At 40.3% G+C, this 19,424-nt stretch overlaps 1 protein-coding gene and 1 pseudogene across 1 annotated transcript; both read right to left on the bottom strand.

Moving 5' to 3' along the window:
* Positions 1-1,511: 1,511 nt before the first annotated feature.
* Positions 1,512-3,116, bottom strand: LOC116057090 (putative nuclease HARBI1). The gene is made up of 3 exons (XM_031309490.2): positions 2,385-3,116; positions 2,010-2,213; positions 1,512-1,593 (listed from the first exon to the last, which is right to left on the bottom strand). The coding sequence occupies exons 1-3, from the start codon at positions 3,114-3,116 to the stop codon at positions 1,588-1,590; spliced, it is 942 nt and encodes a 313-aa protein (XP_031165350.2). The 3' UTR covers positions 1,512-1,587.
* A 2,218-nt stretch (positions 3,117-5,334) lies between these two features.
* Positions 5,335-6,866, bottom strand: LOC116057089 (annotated as a pseudogene).
* Positions 6,867-19,424: the final 12,558 nt, after the last annotated feature.

The raw sequence follows: 19,424 nt of genomic DNA, 5'->3' as shown, positions 1-19,424 counted from the left end.
GCAGGGGAACCTTCTGTGCCATGCATGATTTCAAACCATGACGTCTTAGTGTATTACCAACAGTAACCTTGGAAACGGTGGTCCCAGCTCTTTTCAGGTCATTGACCAGCTCCTCCCGTGTAGTTCTGGGCTGATTTCTCACCTTTCTTAGGATCATTGAGACCCCACGAGGTGAGATCTTGCATGGAGCCCCAGTCCGAGGGAGATTGACAGTCATGTTTAGCTTCTTCCATTTTCTAATGATTGCTCCAACAGTGGACCTTTTTTCACCAAGCTGCTTGGCAATTTCCCCGTAGCCCTTTCCAGCCTTGTGGAGGTGTACAATTTTGTCTCTAGTGTCTTTGGTCTTGGCCATGTTAGTAGTTGGATTCTTACTGATTGTATGGGGTGGACAGGTGTCTTTATGCAGCTAACGACCTCAAACAGGTGCATCTAATTTAGGATAATAAATGGAGTAGAGGTGGACATTTTAAAGGCAGACTAACAGGTCTTTGAGGGTCAGAATTCTAGCTGATAGACAGGTGTTCAAATACTTATTTGCAGCTGTATCATACAAATAAATAGTTAAAAAATCATACATTGTGATTTCTGGATTTTTTTTTTTAGATTATGTCTCTCACAGTGAACATGCACCTACGATGACAATTTCAGACCCCTCCATGATTTCTAAGTGGGAGAACTTGCAAAATAGCAGGGTGTTCAAATACTTATTTTCCTCACTGTACATCATCACAACAACCTTTTAATCTTCACTGTTTAGGAATGCAAGTGTCCTGCAACAGGTCAGGGGACAGAGGATGGGAAGGCAACGGCAGCAACTTGGCCCTGGTTTGCCCTCATGGACGAGGCATTAGGGCAGTCTGCGGCAGTCTCGCCCCCCTGCCTTATTGCCTCGATCCAAGAGGACAAACCAGGGCCAAGCACTGCACAAGAGGTAGAGGAAGGGAGAGACGAGGAGGAGGAGGAGAAGAGAGACAGCAGCAAAGAGAGAGCAGGGAACAGAGGAGAGAAGAGGAGAAGGGAGAGAGAGGATCCATTCCTCCAACTCCACAAGGAGGACATAAAATACCAGAGGGAGGCAGATGAGAGGAGGGAAGCAGAGGCCAGAGAGAGGTCAAACCGCTTTTTTTTGCTGTTGGAGAGGTTGGCGGAAAAATAAATAAAGTAAATTAAATTTAACTGGTTTTGTCTTTGCCCTTTTTTTAATTATTTAATATAAACTGTCAATTTTTTTTTAAAACCTTATTGTTCTTTAGACTGCAATTGAAAAAAAAAAAAATTGATAAGTAACAAATAACTAGCATGTGAAGCCTAGAACAATGTTTTGAACAACATCTTCAACGTTTTTGTGGTTAGGTATTCCAAGCTCTACAAAAAACATTCACTTCATCTTGGTTACAAAAAAATATTTATTTAAACATTTCTGTATTGACAACTATATTCATGAAGCAAAACATTCATTCAAACAACATTCTCATATCTACAACTATATACAACAACTTAAACATTTACAACTATATAAAACAAGACCAAGAACAGAATAACAACAAGTGGCCATCAGCTACAGCTGCCGGTGCTGCTGCTGCTTCAAGACTGCAGACAGAAGAACAAAGTTTAGGTTAGTCCAGTGGTAATCCAATCTGTCCTGTAAGATGATAATTGTATCTAACGTATCAAAAACACTTGCAGTATATTTAATATTGTATCAAGAAGGTAAATTAAATATACTTATGTACTAGTAATGTACTTTATTATTGTCAGTTAAGACCATAATAAAGTGCATCACTAGTACATTAAGTATATTTAATTTACCTTCTTGACTGTGTATGGGTGTTTGCCAATGGTATTGTTAAATGACTTTTCATATGTTGGTTACAGTCTTACAGTAGTTTAAGGATAATTGCCAGCTGGTAACTTTGAAGTATGTTATTTGTCTTAATAGTCATAGAAACAACAAACTTTCTTTTATGTACTTGGATGTGTCATCTTCCACACATTTAATTATTCACCTGGGAAAAATAATCGTGGTCCAGGGGTGCCTCATGCAGTGCAGACACCTCGTTGGTCAGCGCGGCCCGCCAAGCTGCTCCACTCCGGCTCTCCCCACCATCACGCTCCAGAGGTGGCTGGTTGTCGTCCTCCTCCACAGCCTCTTCCATCTCATCCCCAACACCAACACAAATGTTGTGTAAAATTACACATGCCGTCACCACCTGTGCACAAGGCAGAGTAAAGAAGACAAGACTTTGTTGAGATATGAAAAAACATGAACACAGAAGATGTAGTGTGACTTTAGCAGTTGTTAAGCATTAACTGTTGTTTTGAGTAGGATATTATGATTTGATTAAGAAATTCACTACAGAAATATTGCAGTGATTTATAACCTTAGGGACAAACACTGGATGTACTTCAAGTGCTTCTAAAAAGATGCACCTGAAGCGGGTTTTCATCATTCCAAAGGCACGCTCAATGATTGTGCAACCTCTGGAATGATGGTAATTAAACCGTTGCTCTGCCATGCCTCTCACTGGCCTCTTATATGGTGTGATAAGGGCCAGGGGTTCCTGTAGACATGGGTAGCCACCATCAGCTAGGAGGAAATACCCAGGTGGAGGGTAAGTCCCCCTAGTGTAGATGGGGCTGTTCTTCAGGATGCGTGCATCATGCACGCTTCCTGGGTAACCCACAAAGATGTCCATAAAGCGGCCCTGATGGTCACAGACTGCCTGGAGCACCACGGACGGGAAGAGTTTCCTGTTGTTATAGTCGTGACCATCAGGGCCGCCAGGACATTTAATTCTGATGTGGCAGCCATCTACTGCCCCTGCTGCCTTGTCAAATGCTCGGTGATGAGCCAACTGACCAAATCCATCCCCGACAACCTGGAGCTCCTCCTGTGTGCAGGGGAAGCAGAAAAACTGTGGCAGCACAGCCACCACCTCATCCACCAACCTGTGGACCACCCTGTGGACGGTGGGTAGAGGCATACAGATGACCCTGGAGACAACTCGGTAGGCTGAACCGGTTGCCAGCCAGAACAGAAACACGAGTGTCTCCAGGGTCGGGCCCCATCCGTGCTGCCGGTCAGTTTTCAGCGCCACCATCAGCTGATGCATGGTGTCTCTGCCCAGCCTGAAGTCAGGTCGGGTGTCCTCCCCTCTGTAGTACCTCTGCAGCACCGGTACTGTGGCATTAATGGCACAGTAATGCCGAGCCTGTGCAACATGAAGAATAGAGGAAGTTTTATGTATGATTTCAGTTTTTTTGTTGTTAAACTATTAAACATATCAGCTCAAAACTGATTTGCAGAGGGGGGGATTTAAATCTGTTCCCTTTAACTGTTCCCTTTAACTGGTTCATTATCAGCATCGGTTCACCTTATCATTTTCACTTCATATAGCCTTTTTTTTGTTGATCACATATGTTACCACTGCATTTGTTTTAAAAGCTAGAACGTTACCAGTCAATAAACTTAAGGTTACGTTACAACCGTAAAACAGCAAAGCTAATAGTATAATAGTAACCTTAAGTAAAGTAGTAGGTAATAGTAAAGTATAAGCACACGCTACTATGGTATTTAAGATTTTTCTCCATACCGGTGACGACAAATAACGTTAACTCTCATGAGTTTTAAAATGTATTGACATAACATAGCGGTTGTAAAAAAATAAAAAAAATTTTTTTAAAAATGCTGAATCAGGAGCTAATAGGCTAGCCTATTAGTGTAACGTTACTTATTCACCCTTTATTCATGTTTTAACATCACTTACCATCCCACGTCTTTGATGGCAGAGGTGGCGACAAATCAGCCTCCTCCTCCTGCAGGCAGCCTGACCCCGATGCTCCCTCACCAGCTCCATCTCCATCTCAGCAAAGATGCTGAACAGCAAACTAATTAGTACCATATCCATTTCTGTCCACTGTTGAATCGCAGCGCCGAAGGCGGGCCTTTTCACTGACGTAATGACGCAATGACGTGCACTTGCTAGCCTGTTCCATTGTATGTGTTCTCCGAATGCTAAGGAGGAGCCTGGCCTAGCCTCTGAAGGATCCTTCCTTGGAAGGACTAGTCCTACCAAGGAAGGATCCTTGACATTGAGAAACACCTACGATACCCATGTATAGAGTTCTGTTTCATGTCTGATCTGTTTAAGGAATCAAAATAGTTGGAATATGGAATGGAATATTTTAGATCAAATAAAAACATAACCATTTATTAAAACAAACAAAAGGACAAGTGGTTTAAAACAGAACTACCACTGTCCAGATAGGATGATGTGAGGTGCCCTAAAAACCTGAATAGATTGGTTCTACTCTCATCTCTCCAACTGCTGCCACAGAGGTGATCTAGAAAGAAAATCTCCCTTGCCTGTGGCCACAGTATCCGTTTAATGTTCAAATTCAAATATAACCAGATACATTGAGTTGTGGAATATTCCTGAAATCCCAACAGAGCTGACAAGCATTTAATTATAGCGAAACATTAAAATCAGCAATGAGCAAATTTCTTGTGTAAGGAAAACATAGAAGAAAATATGAAGGTATTTACACAGAGTATCCAATGTCCAGGTACGAACACTGGGAGAAGAATCCACTGTAGACTGGCTGCATTGTCCTGTAAAAAGACATCAATAGCTGAATATGAAATGCTCAAACTTCACTCAATAAAGCAAAACTTTTAAACAAATTACCGGCAGGTGACCCATGGGGTTCCTTGATGATGGTGGGAACCAAGAGTAAATTACATAGTTGTCTGCAGCAAACACGTTCTCTACTTTCTGTAACAGAGACATTTACTGTAAAAATATATTGACTATTGAACTAGACTATCCAATCCATTTGAATTAAATATTTCATAAGAGCTACACTACCTTCTCAATCACTTTGAGACAACAGTTCAGAATCTAGTAGAACACATAAACACAAATTATTGAAAGATTTTGAAAAATATTACATAAACCATATCAGCACAGCACATTCTCTATGCCTACCGTTCCCTCCATGTCCCGCCGCTGATAACTTGAGGAGACTAGTGAAGTCTCCATGAGGTCTCTGCTCACTGTCACATTTACTAGTGTAAAAAGCAACAGAAAAATAAAATTAAGTGTGAACTGTCACATTTTTCCTTTTAATGACGTGTAAAATAGAGCAATGACTCACACTCTTGAGACTCGTCTTGTTCTTTGCCAGATGACCCCGTTGACATTGCAGCTGATGGGGAGTGAGTTATAGGGAAAAAATGCTACATACATTATTGTCTAAAGTAGATGAAGACAACAAATGTGCATAAACAGTCATTAGCATACCTAAGACTACCCTTCCATGGTTGTCACACTGCATTGCAACATCTGGAGGAACAATCTTGCTGTATTAATTTTTATTTTTTTGGTTCCTTGCCATATTGTAATGATGGAGAATGTTTTGTTGTAGAAATATGTGCGTTGATGGGGTTGTCAGATTCAAAAGGTAATTGTTCTTTCTCATCCCTGAAAACAGCTGCTCCGCACACTGGCTGTTAATAAGACCAGCAAGTTCAGGCACAAGCTCCATCTTTCTTAGAACCTCATTCTGGTCTTTGCTGTTTCCTTGGTGGAACACATAATTCAAAGCAAAATGCTGTGAGGACCCAGTGAGAGGGTGACTATCTTTGTCAGCTGGCATCTTCGGAAATTTCAGCCAAGGCATGTTGACATGAACCTTTCCCTCTGAGTCCTGCTTAACATTCTCTGGGGTGGGATCCAGTAATCTTCCTTGAAAAGGGACAAAGATTCCTGGCTGCCTGCGGTTGGCATGCAGTGCCAGCCCCCTGGCATAATCGTACACTGACACATTGTGAAAGTGTTTCTAGGACAGCAAGAGATCCACAAAGTCATGTGGACTCTCTGCTCTAAGGTTGAATTTGACTGAATACACAACCCCACATGAGCAAGTGTCACATCTAGTTGGTTTCATGTTTTCTGTTGGTTTTCCCATTTCCTGTTTTATTTTGTAGTCTCTGTTCCTTTATGTGTTGTCTTGTTTTACTTCCTGTCTTTTGGTTTTCCCACCTTTGTGATTGTCTGATGTCTTTCACCTGTTCACCAGCCCTTGTGTCACCTGCCCCTTGTTATCCCTCGTTTACTTGTGTATTTAGTCCCTGTGCTTTCTGTGTCGGTTGTTGGTGGATTGTCATTTGTCGTTTCTTAGCCGTCCTGTGTATTGCTGTGGTTTTGTGTTCCTGGAGTTTTTCTGCATTTCCTCCTGTGTTCCTGTTTTCTCTGGATTACTTTTCCTGCTTACAAGTTTGTGAGTCTCCTTGTGTTTCATTAAAAATGTTTATTCAGACTGATGCTTACTCCTTGCCTTCCTGCATTTGGGTCCAAGCCTGCATTCTGACAGCAAGTGATAACTGCCCAACCACTTGTGAAACAGAAAAAACAGTAATAACTGACATTAGGAGCATGTATAGCTAACCTACTACATAATGATACTGTGATTTAACACAACAATGTATAACAAAGTGGAATTATCTTCAACATTCCATATTTCACTTACCAGAGGCTCAAACACCTTGTTGTAGGTGACTCTATTAGACATTTTCTCAGACAGTCTCAAGATCAAGACAAGATCCACCTTGGACCCTTTGTCGTCCATGCCACGCTGTTTGCACAGTGCCCTGACCTCCTCTACCTGTTGTGAAAATGCAATGAAATTGATATTGTTAATATAGCAGACATATTTTTTCTTTGGCACAAAGAAGTGGATTTTGTATATTTCATCAACTAATTCACCTACAAGTTCACAAGCTCATCCGTGAGGAGCTCCTCATTAATTTTTTCATCATTAAGGTTATCATCCCCATTATTTGCCGTTTTGGGGCTTTGCATTTTTTGTTAGAGTTGCATCTTCAATCGTCATTTATTTTACAGTAATGATCTGTAATGAATAAATTATAATAAAGGAGGAACAAGCCAGGATAAATATATATTAGTGTGCTTGCGGAAGCAAAGAGCATCTACTGTTCTTCTTAAGTCCCGTTTATTATTATTATTCTCGTGTGTGTGTGTGTGTGAGTGAGAGTGAGTGAGAGTGAGTGAGTACCTGTAGTGCATTTCTGACCATCAGGCACAAGTGCAGAAACAGGATGATGTGGTCATCAAAGTTGTGGATACCCTCCTCCCACTCCTGGTATCTGTAAATCATGCCACAGTTCAGGCATGATTTCCTGTATGTTGATATTCCTAAAAACACAGTCCAACCAAAGATCATGGTTATTGCTTGCATGTCATTTGAGATTAATAGAAATACTTTTTCTTTTTCTCATGTACATATAAATTATGTAACCCACTAACTGATAAGAACACAATAGAAAGACCTGTGATGGTACCAACCTTCAACTACACCTGTGCTAGTCAGGATCTTGCCTTTCGATGTTATCAGTTGTTCACAAAGTGTGTATTCACATTCTACACACTTTGTTTCTTTGGAGATAAGGTGCTTAGGAAAGCTGTCCTGTGTTCTTCCCTCTCTCGACTGCTCTATGAGAGCCTCGGGTACTTTTTGTTGGTGAGGAGGTATTCAAACATCCTCACAATTTGTCATCTGGTGGATAAGAAATTTGGATGGTGGACCACCCACAGCCAGGTGCACAGAAAGAGGCACGCCCTCTGCATCAGCATTTTGTTGCCAACGCAAGAGGCTGGCTTTACACTCCTCACCAAACCATTTATTGTCCACCACTGTTTCCAAGGCCTCACCTGTTAGTGTCACGGTTTGACCGCAGGTGCGGGCAATACAATATAGACTGCATGTGGTGGCACTCAAAAGGCAACATCCCACTCCTCACACATGATCTTCTGTGTTGGCCCTGAAGTATTCTTCATGACATGTATGGGTGTTGCAGGACCAGAAAAAGATTTCTCAACTGCAAACACACCATTTGTACCATTGACACACTGACAGGCCAAAAATCTGTCCTTCGACACCATCTCAAAGAGGTGGGTGTGTGTTCTCCTGCAGTGTGTTTTGAAGTTTCTTTTGTTTAAAATCACCTTGCAATGAGGACAACTGAATTTCCTTTGTTCACTAGATGCTTTAGTGGCCTCGGAACACTCTGCAGGAGCCAATGGGTGATGAATGGGGGCCTCTGGGTGGTGAGCGGGGGCCAATGGGTACTGAGCGGGGGCCTCTGGGAGCTGAGCGGGGGCCTCTGCCTAGCGGCAGCCAATGGGTAATGAGCGGGGGCCTCTGGTTGCCTATGCACCTATGCTGCCTAATGATTAGTTACTGTTAAACAGACTGGTAGTTGCTGTTAAATGAATGATTAACGAATGAGGAACTACTGGTTAGTTAATGATTAGTTACTGAATGACGGACTCAAGTACTAATGATTAGTTACTGATAAACAGACTGTGTGTTACTGTATAAATGAATCATTGGGAAATCTGTTCATGGGATTTATAGTAATAAAAAAAATAGACATGATACAGGATGATTCTCATAATATATTTTAATAATGATATTCACAAAACATTTACATTGACAAACAAGGTATATTCTGTAGCATTGACATTGTTGAAGGCTTAAAAGCAATTGTATGCTGCTGCAGGGCATGCTTTAATCCTGCCATCCTGGGTTTCGTGCGCTGTTGAGCGGTAGTTAAAGACCAAAGAAGGATTAATCCTTAGTTAGCTACTACTTATTAACGAATGATTACCTAACCATTATTTACCATTACTGAAGCATTGTGTGTACCTACAAATAAAGTGATGCATCATACTGAGTGGTTAATCATTACTGAATGATTAGTTAAGCATTCACTACCATTGGTACTGAGTGGTGGTTAATCATTAACGAATGATTACTTAAGCATTCACTACCATTGGTACTAAGTGGTGGTTAATCATTAACGAATGATTACTTAAGCATTCACTACCATTGGTACTAAGTGGTGGTTAATCATTAATGAATGATTAGTTAAAGGGATATTTCACCGTTGGAAAGACGAATATATCTTTAAATTGGGTCACTTATGTAGTAGAAATGTGAAAAAAGTATAGAAATTAGCCAGATAAGCCAGAAAATGTGTTTTTGGCTCATATGGATGAAAGACACCAAATCCCAGAATGCACTTGCTTCGCTGCTTTAGACTCCACTCCCAAGCCACGCCTACCGTTTACAGACAGACAGTGGGGAAGCATTCAACTCAAATGTGTTTTATTGTCATTTCAACCATATACACGAAACAACGTTTCACCGTGGCTCAAGTGGTTACAAATTTAAAATATATAAAAACGACATACGAAACAGGCTACATTTAGTTAGTGCACACACATATGCTCCATTAAGTTCAGCTAACGCATACTAGCATTAGCGCTTGGTGGACTGTAAACACCGATTATAAACGCAGTCGTAAATTTGCGTGGAATGTAGAATGGTCGGCATTTAATAGTCACAAACTCCACCAGCAGTTAGCATTTAGTTGGATACAAGCAGCTCATTTCTGCACAATTCCATGTTAACACAGCCCAACTCCACTCTTACCCGGCGACAGAGAAGCAGGCTGGATAATCCGGTACACTGTTGTTCAGCCATGTTTCCACAACAACAAAAAACACAGCAGTCTCTGAACTTGCAATTGGGAGTTTTCGTTGAAGTTGGATGTAGTCCAGTTTGTTGTCTAATGAGCGGACACTTGCAAGCAGGATTGATGGAACAGGTGGCCGGCTAGCGTTAGCTTTCCACCTAGCTAGGTTATACTCCAGCCCCTGTTCGCGTTTCGACAGTGATCTAACACATGTAGAGGTATGCAGAAGTGATCACGTTGTAGTTGTGTAGTTCTAGAGAATATTTTTGTCCCTTTTAATGCGGACACTGTCTTCAGGGTGACATTGAAAATGCCCTCACTGTTTAACTAAATTCAATCGCTGTCGAAATAATATTTTATTTATTATGTAGTTGTCAAGGCTATCGAATGCCACCTACCCAAAAATGGTGGAGCTGCAGGACCGGTGGCTGCTTTACAAAGCAGGAGGTAATGTACAATACTTAAATTGACACTTCATTTATGTAAAATAGGTAATGCAACAGAGAATGGTAACATACATCTGGGTCCTCAACTCCTTCATTACCTCTCCTTCACCTCGTCACTAGCTGATGTGTGGTGAGCATTCATCCAGGTGGGAGCTATACATTGGTTGTGATGTGCCACCCCCCGTCGTCTTGAGCACCTCAAACTTCTTATTGATGGAACACTATATAAATGCTATATTATTTGTTATTCCACGTATCCATTTTTTCAATCATGTTTAATTTTACCAGGTGGAAATGGGAGGAGAAAAATGTCCACAATCCTCTTGGAGGCTGAGGGCTAGACTGGTGCTATGCTCCGGAAAGTTTCAGGTGGTGGGAAATACACTCTTTACATAGTGCCTCTTCAGGATGAGTTGGACCTCTCGCCACTCCCAGCAAACACTCCAGAGTTTGCTTTGATGCCCAAGGCCAGCTGCAAGCACTGTTTTGCAGAGATGCCTCTCCAAATGTTGGCTCTACATGACCGTAAATGTGCTAGCCACACCAGCCCACACTTGGAGGTGAACTTTTTTTCTAGAATTTGGGATATTCAATTTCTAAAATTAACTGTGTATGAATGTCTTAAACTTGAAATGTGCTTTAATCTTATAGATGATCCCTGATGATGACGACAACGACAATGTCCAATTTCCTGAAGTTTTGCAAACTCCAGTGCCAGTGCAGACGACTGAAGAGGACCACTGTCCTCAACAGGTGGAGTAACTGTTACATATCCAACCATTTTTGAGAAGTTGTCTCCTATGTAGGAGATGTTAACGCCTTGTATTTATTCCTTTTGTTTGTACTGAACTGTCCTGTGACACCAGAATTTCTTCACAGAGATAAATGCAGTGTCTCTCTGGCCATCCAGGAAGGGGATGTCTGGTGTCCTATATGTGGCATATTCTTCCCCGTCCTGCTTATCGAGGAACATGCTAGCCATTGTGGCCAAAGGTAGTGGTTACCTATTTCTTCAAGCTCTGTCTTCTTCTGCGGGGAGAGGGGTGGGGGGTAGGGTGTCTTGCTGTGTGCACTCAGGATGTTGTATGTATTGCTTTAATTATTTAATCTACATCTGTTATACATTGCTTTCTTTTTTCATGAATTTGTAGCCTTTGTTAAAATCTTTAGCCTAGTGATTAAAAAGCTTGAAGTTATTTGTCTTTTTGTATTAACTCCCATGTTCTCTTTCATAGGATTGCGGGTGAAATCTTTGGACCTGCACCACGTTTCCTCCAGTGGTGGTGCTACGACTTTGTAGTATCTGGCAAGCTCTCATTGGATCACGTCAATGGCGATTCTGGGGGGGTGGCCTGGGATGGCCGGGGCCACCCCTGAAAGCTCATTGGCCACCCCAGAGTAGTTGGTCAAGTTCGATCAATGATGACAGCTGATCAACTGATTTAAGGCCAGTTTTACATTTTTATCTAACAGTAATGGTCGTACTGAGGCTGTGAGAGCTGATTTCTGCTCAGTGGACATTTGGCCATGCAGGTCAGGTGACCCATGAGATGAGCACGCTGCACCTGCTGTTGCTGGTCCGTGAAACAGGAGGACGGTCACAGTTACAACAGCAAAAATACAACAACAATAAAAACGCTGGAATCTGTCGATTGAGAGGTATGGTAATTTAATGTTAAGTTATATCATAGTTCCCTCTGAATGTGTAGGAAAACTTTATCTAGCACTAAGTAGCAGCTAAAAGTCAAACTACACTGCACTAGCTAGCTTAGCAGCCTGCAAACCAAGTTAAGCATTGAACGTTAGCATTTTGTTTTTTAATTGTTATTTGGGTACCGCCATGAAATATGAAACACTATTTTCTGGACTGAAGGCTGAGGGTGTTTTTTGCAGATGTGTGTGTTCAATAGAGCTAATGTTATATTTTTGGCCAACCAGTGTGTGAAATATAGTGTTACAGTCTAGATTTAAGTAGCTATAACACAAGAACAAGCTGTGACTTATTTATTTGCTCTGTGATTTAAGGGCTGTTAAAGACTTTTTTCTCTTGGAGATAAAAGACTTTTTGTTTTATCAATTAGCTCATCTTTACAGTTCACATATTTTTAGACGTTTGCAGAGGCAGAGCAAATTGTATTCAAAAGCCACTGTCATGGTTATGAGTTTGTGTTTCTGTTGGTTTTTAGGTTCTGTTCTTGTTTCCTGTTTTTGTTGTTTATTTGTCCTGTTTTCTGTGGTAGCCCGTGTTTCCTCCCTTGTCTTGTCTAGCTGTAGTTCCTGTCTTGTTTTCCCATGTCTGTGTGTTCTGTTTCCTGTTTTATTTACTCAGTAGCCTCGCGCAGCAGTCCCAGCCTGCAGTCAGAGCAGAGAGGAGACACACACCACTCCGTGTCCAGGCTGCACACACGCACACATCGTTACATCATCTCAACTTTATTGAAAACACAATTAATCCACATCCAAATTATTTCAAAACCAAACAAAATGGAGAGATTTCTAGTGAGGACCAACAAGGCAACCAACGCACCACCAGCTGCAAAAAAAGCTTCTAAGGTACGATGAAGCATACCTGGCTCAGGTTTCACATTAACATCGCCTACCTGCAAGCGTTTGTAAAAAATGCAGATGATATGCCTACTATTAGGGTTAGTAATAATAACAATAATAAAGCATAAATTCATATCAGAGATCTGGTGCCAATTCCCAATTATAGCAATAGCCTAGTAATGATAATAGGCCTACTGATGATGATGATAATAATAATAATAATAATAATAATAATAATAATGCCTGCAAGCTCACATTAGAAGTCTGGTGCTACTGCCAATTATAACAATAGCCTAGTAATGATAATAGGCTTATCTACCGCTACTGATAATAATAATAATAATAATAATAGTGTGGGCCTAAAAATAATAGCCTAGCCTAGGGCTATCTATCTATGCAAGGTGGTGTAGTGGGGGTGGTGCCGGGCGGGGGGGGCAACTGTAATGAACCAGCTTTGGGGGGGCCCAGCTTGCAAAAGGTTGAGAACCCCTGCTGTAGACTTATGCTATGCAAAGGACTAGGGGTGTTTTTTTTCATAATCATATTCTTATTTACCAGCTACTCTCATCCAAGTTAGCCAAGTTAAAGTTTTTATATTCTTTCAATTCCTACCTCCTTAGCAAGTGACATACTGAAATACCATCTATCTCACATTTTGTGTGAATGAGATAAAACCAAATGAGTTAATAAACAGCAGGACATGGCTTCATAATATAAAACTATGCCACTATGCTAGCTATATCAGGTATGTATATTCTTCGTTTTAATTGTTGACATGTCAGACATCTGCACACCCACACAGGTGTTTTCAAATACTCAGACTGTTAAGAGCTCAACTCAGATTTAAAGTGGTGCAGCTATATTGGGAATAATGTGAGGTAATTTCTCCCGACCTAACAGGTGAGACAAAGCTCATATAAGATTGAGAGAGCTGTCAATCAAAAACATGGCTATTATAACTATTACAGTGCTGCTAGAAAGTCTGTAGGCCTAAACCCTTTAGAATTCTCTGCATAAATGTGATCAGATCCTAAATCTAGATAAAGAGGAAGCAGCTAAACAAATAATACAGATAATATATACTTCATTATTTATTTATTAACTTAGCAAAGTTATCCAAGGTTAATAAATGAGTTTGTTGGATAAGTATGTGAAGCTCTGGGATTCCCAGTTCAAGGAGGTCACAAAGACCACCAGTGTAACATCTGGCTCTACAGGCCTCTCTTCTCTCTTGCATGGGCGAATGTTCATGAGTCCGCCATCAGACCATTACAGTACAAGACTAATGAAGGTAAATATGGTGCAGAATGCAGAGCTTATAGAATTAATGTGAGCATGATGGTTTTGCATATTGTAAGCTAGCCATAAACCCCCATTTGGCTGCTACATTCCCAGTGTTAGCAAACGCTAGCTAGTCTGTTAACATGAATATTTGCAATTATCCAAGCACAGACGTCACACTTTAATCCTACCTGTTGCCTCTCACCATCCACTTATTTAACTGCTGTCGCATCCCTTAACATGTCATCTCCTTTTCCCTTTCTTTTTCTATTTTTAGCCCCGACAGCTAGCTGTTTTGCTTTGCTCTTTTTCCATAGACTTCTATGTCAACATTCTATGATGGACTCTTATGAGACAGGGCGCATCGGCATGTGCGCGAAGACATGTTATCAAAACATTAGGCGATGGTGAAGAAGAAGAATTTAAGATCATAACTCCCATAGTCTATATAACTACTTAAAACAACAAAAAACTGAATAAAAAAAGTCAAAACAGTCAGCTATGTGTAAATCAAGTCTGTTCTATTTATTAACATTAAATCATCTCACAACATACAAGTCCAAATGAACATATATACACAGTTACTATAAGTACAAAGAATAAGAGAGAAAACAAGAAAACTACATACATTCACATTCATTACTGGTGGACATTCAATTAGGATAAAAACCTCAATATAATATACACATATTTGCTATCTTATTTACATATCACATATATCACATATCACAAAACATCAAAATAAGTACATATCCAATCAACTTCTTGTATTAAAATAAAAACAGCCATCAAAAGGACCATGTGGCGTACAAACAAAAGAACACATAACTGCTTATACAAAAATTCATGTCTGTCTGTGGCGGCACTCTGAGGATCCCTCTGAGTTGCTGTGGCTGGATCTGGCTCCGACACTCTGGCCTGAAGACAGCACGGCCCGCTCACGCTCCAGTTCTTCTTCCTCCTCCTTCCTCCACTATTAATTTGGAATTAATTGTATGTAGAAAAAAATAAAGACAATGCCTATACTTCCCTATAATTAGTACCAGATTACATAGCTCTTTCCAGGAAACTTCATATGAAATCATTGAGAAAATGTAAGGGACATTACAGACCTGTAAAACAAAGCTATACAGCTGTTGTTATTAACTGATGGCTATATGTTTGTGTGCTTTCTTGGTCTGTGCATTTGTAAGAACTGTACCTCGTGGCTGTCCTCCAGAGCTTGCATGATCACTGCCACCACCAGGTTTACCAGCACAAACTGGGCCATAACCACAAAACTGGAGAAGTAGATTGGAGAGACCCAGTACAAGTAGCTCAAACAGCCATCATCGTTGGGACGGCATTGCCTCAATGTGTCCTTGAGAAGCACAGAGCAAGATTCAGAAATGAAAAAAGAAGCACAAAGACTGAGGCACCGTTACAAAATCTTTCTTATTCTGAAATCTTGACCGGTAACCGTTAAATCTGACAATAAGAAACTTAAAATATGTCTATTAAAACATTCAGAAAATAAACAAAACAAACAACTTCTTGGGATACAACATTATTGCAACACTTTATTTAATGGGTCTGTAATTTACTAATAATTTCCTGCTGTGACTAAAACACTCCCGATGTTACACTAAAGCATTTAACTGAAATAAATCAGTGTACCAACTGAACACTGTCTCCATCTTTCCTATAATTAGAACCAAACTTAGAAAAGATTCTTTCCAGGACACTTCCCAGAAAATGAATGGAAACATATTAGAATATCCTAGATCCATAAAATAAACACAATGTGTCTTTAATGGGGAAATAGGGACTTGGACTTCAAACCTCATGCTGTGCACTGAATACAAACTCCAACTAGTAGAACATATCGCACACTTTTAAACAACCCAGCACATCGTCCATCACATCACACTTTAGAGTGATCCCTCTCTCATTGGCTGGAAGGTCACATTCAGAATACCTGGACAGTGTAACCAGACACCCATGATGAAGGTGTTTGCAGTTCCAAATGAATGCATCAGTATTAAACTGAACAAATAATATATTTTAATCGATTAAATATGGCATTTTGTTGGCAAGTTGCCATGGTATCAGCGGGATACCAGCCCTCAAATTCAATGCTTGCAATTGCGGGTTATTGATTATCTCATATAAAAGTGCTTTCTCAGTGGTTTGGGTATAATAAATGTATAGAGCTGGTGTGTATCTGCATGCATGAGTGTGTACATACTGCCATAATCCCGCTCCAGTTGTCTCCGGTGCACACTTGGTAGAGCGTGAGCAGGGCCATCCCAAAGTATTTGAAGTCGGTGTGTCGATGTAAACCCAGGCAAACGTTATCGTCGGTGCATTCTGATTGAGACAGAGGCAAACAACACAGACATACAGAAGTGATTTTTATGCACCATGGACATGTTGTTTAATTTTCAAATAAAATCCTTTAGATGTATGTGCATGTTATGCTAGTAGTGTGACTGACCTAGCCTGCCAAAGAGCTCCACTCCCAGCACAGCGTAGATGAAGAAGAATGCAAAGAGTAGACAAATATTTCCAACCTGAAATCAAAATGCCTATTAGATCCTCCACACAGCAAACTTTATGTACCTCAACTTGATGGAACTACAAGCCTTTTTTTGAGACAGGCTATCAATACAGACATGCCATGCCGGGGTGGTGATGGCACAGTGGATATGACACATGCCTTTGTTGTGGGAGACCTGAGTTTGATTGCACTGCGATACATCAACCAATGTGTCCCTGAGCAAGACACTTAAATGTTCAGTACGCTGGCCGTTCCCAACCTGGCGCGTGCAAATGTGACGTCATGGGATCGCCGTAACCATCGGCGGAGCGGGGGGGTGGCTAATTGGGCTTAAGCCCCGAATGTTTTGTCAAAAGCCCCGAATCTTTTAGGTTTTTTAAAATAACTTCAACTTTGTTTCATTTCCTCTCTCAGTCTTTCTGACTGGAGCGGCAAAAAATGAAACAAAAGCTCTATTACCGTGCGTGGTGGCGGACGGTGACGCATCGCGCATCACTCAGCTTGTTTGCCAACTGCCAATAAAAACTAACGAAGAAGAATATAAATCTTCGTCTTCGTCGTTAACTTGTCATCAGGGGCTGGCAGGCTGTTGTCATGTTGTATGTTTCATCGGTGTCGCGAGCTTACTGGCTAACCGGCTGAAGTTATGGATATAACAACGTTTTTTATACAGAACAGGAACACTAGTAACCATAGTAACAGACCTCACCGGCCGGAGAGATTCAGGAGCAGCGTCAGACGAACCGCGGATAAGCGCTGCAGGTTTGTGAATCCGCTGTTGTAACGCTTGAGTTAAGTGACTGTATTGCTGGCTAGCTAGCGAGTTAACATTATTAGTTGTTATTAAGAGAAATTAGTTGCTAATAGAGATGGGTGGATGATTTGTCTGATGATTTGTCATGTACATGTGGGGTGGGCAGCTTGTATCAAATGCTAAGTTATCTCAGGGCATGTTTTACAGCTAATCTCGGCACATTAGTGGGATAAGAAGGGAGACTAATTGAGAAATATAGTGATAAAGAAGATCAGAAAGACATTACAAAGTTTATTTCCTCCTCCTGATGACAACAATTCCAAGTACAGATGCATCAATATCACTGGAAAAGTGATTTTTTCCCCCCCATACTTTAATTTAAATAGTAAATATTTAATATATTCTACATTCATTACATAAAAACCTTTTTTACCTATTGCACTCCACTGTATACTGCCCACCTGTGGTGTAATTTTAGTGAGTCGAAAATTAAAAAACTTCCAAGTGGCTTACAATGATGCACTGAGAATTGTGCTTAAAATCCCTAGGTGGAGTAGTGCCAGTGAAATGTTTGTGTCTAACAATGTGCCCACTTTTAACGCTGTTTTAAGAAATGTTATGTATAGATTCATGTGCAGACTGACAGGGTCTAAGAATATGATCATTGTGTCCATAGTTGATGTTTCTAAGAGTGACACAAGGTACACATCTTGCTTTTGGAAACACTGGACTCGAAGCCTGTATATGTTCTTATAAATGATGCCTCACCGGCACCATTCTTAAATGTTTTGTATTGTTTTATATTTTTATATATATATATATCTGTATTGTGTTGTTTCTATGGACCTTTGTGTCTTGAGTAAAGTTGATTGATTGATTGATTGATTGATAAAAAGTAAAATATTTTTAAAGCCTTTTATTGTTTTAATCTTGATGATAAGGGCTTTGTATATCCACCTTATTTTTCAACTTTGAAGCTAAGTAAGCTATTTTCTGTGAATGTGAGAGACTTCCGGTTCATAGGGAAATAACGAGATGAATAACAAAGTGCTATTAATGATAAAAATATTTGTGCTACAATATATATATATATATATATATATATATATATATATATATATATATATATATATATATATATATATATCAAAATAATAGGGTAGGGTAGAAAAATACCAGTTTCCAATATCAAGAAGCATAACAAGCTTTTTTGTACAGCTAGAAATAACTGTAAGCTGATGACATCGGAAGCCAGACACATTCCATTTACAAATGTCCGTGCCACTCTTCAGTGAATAATAAGGTGGATACCATAGGCCAAAAAATGTCCCCTAAAAAGGTGTTAGGTTTGTTTGATTGTTAGTTGTATGTTTTGCCTCTGATTGATTTGTGCTTATCATTTCTTGCAGGATTATCAGAAGTGCTGCCGCTCTTCTTCCTCTCGACACCATCACTACCCTCCTCACCTGGCCTTCATCCTCACCTGGCCTCCATCCTCACCTGGCCTCCATCCTCACTTGGCCTTCATCCTCACCTGGCTTCCATCCTCACCAGGCCTCCATCCTCACCTGGCCTTCATCCTCACCTGTACTGCTATCTTTCTAAATTTCTATTTTACCTGTTAAGGATAATTTTTGTATAAATTGAAATGCATGAATTAATAAATTGTTCTTGTTTTAAAACAGATTTTTATTGTTTTATTATATTACATTATTAATACTTGTGTATTGTTTAAAAATACACGATAAACCTTGTTGTGCAGTTAAAGCTTCAATTGTTCTTTTTTCCATTTCATGGATTCTGATGTAGCAAATTTATCAGCTAAGCACAAACTAAACAGAACTGAACTCTTAAGATTAGTAATGATGTTTACACCAAATTCCAATTTTACCTATGTAGGCTAACTTAAAAACAGTCAGATAATGGTTGCCTCTTTTTAGTTGCCAGGGGTGAAAATGAGTCATCCTTAACATTGTTGGTGTTTGGATTCACTACAGCTGGAGAACAATTAAATACAAAATAGGTTGTAGGCTCTACTGGGTGATTTTTATTTTTTACTGAGTAACTATCATCATTTTCCCAGATAGTGTATAGAATTTTAGGCATTCTATTATCTCAAACAGCCTGAAAAATAGTGCATTTAGCTGACGTAATTGGGGAAAAAAATCTCCACCGGGGGAGCATGCCCCCGGACCCCCCTAGGTTTGGGCTAAGCCCCGAATGTTTATATTGTCTGGCTCCGCCCCTGGCCGTAACTATTTATACTCGCGCGTGGTGGTCGCGACACTAGTT

Source organism: Sander lucioperca, chromosome 5 (genome assembly GCF_008315115.2).
Source record: "Sander lucioperca isolate FBNREF2018 chromosome 5, SLUC_FBN_1.2, whole genome shotgun sequence".
Taxonomy (NCBI): domain Eukaryota; kingdom Metazoa; phylum Chordata; class Actinopteri; order Perciformes; family Percidae; genus Sander; species Sander lucioperca.
This window is presented reverse-complemented; position numbering and strand designations above follow the sequence as displayed.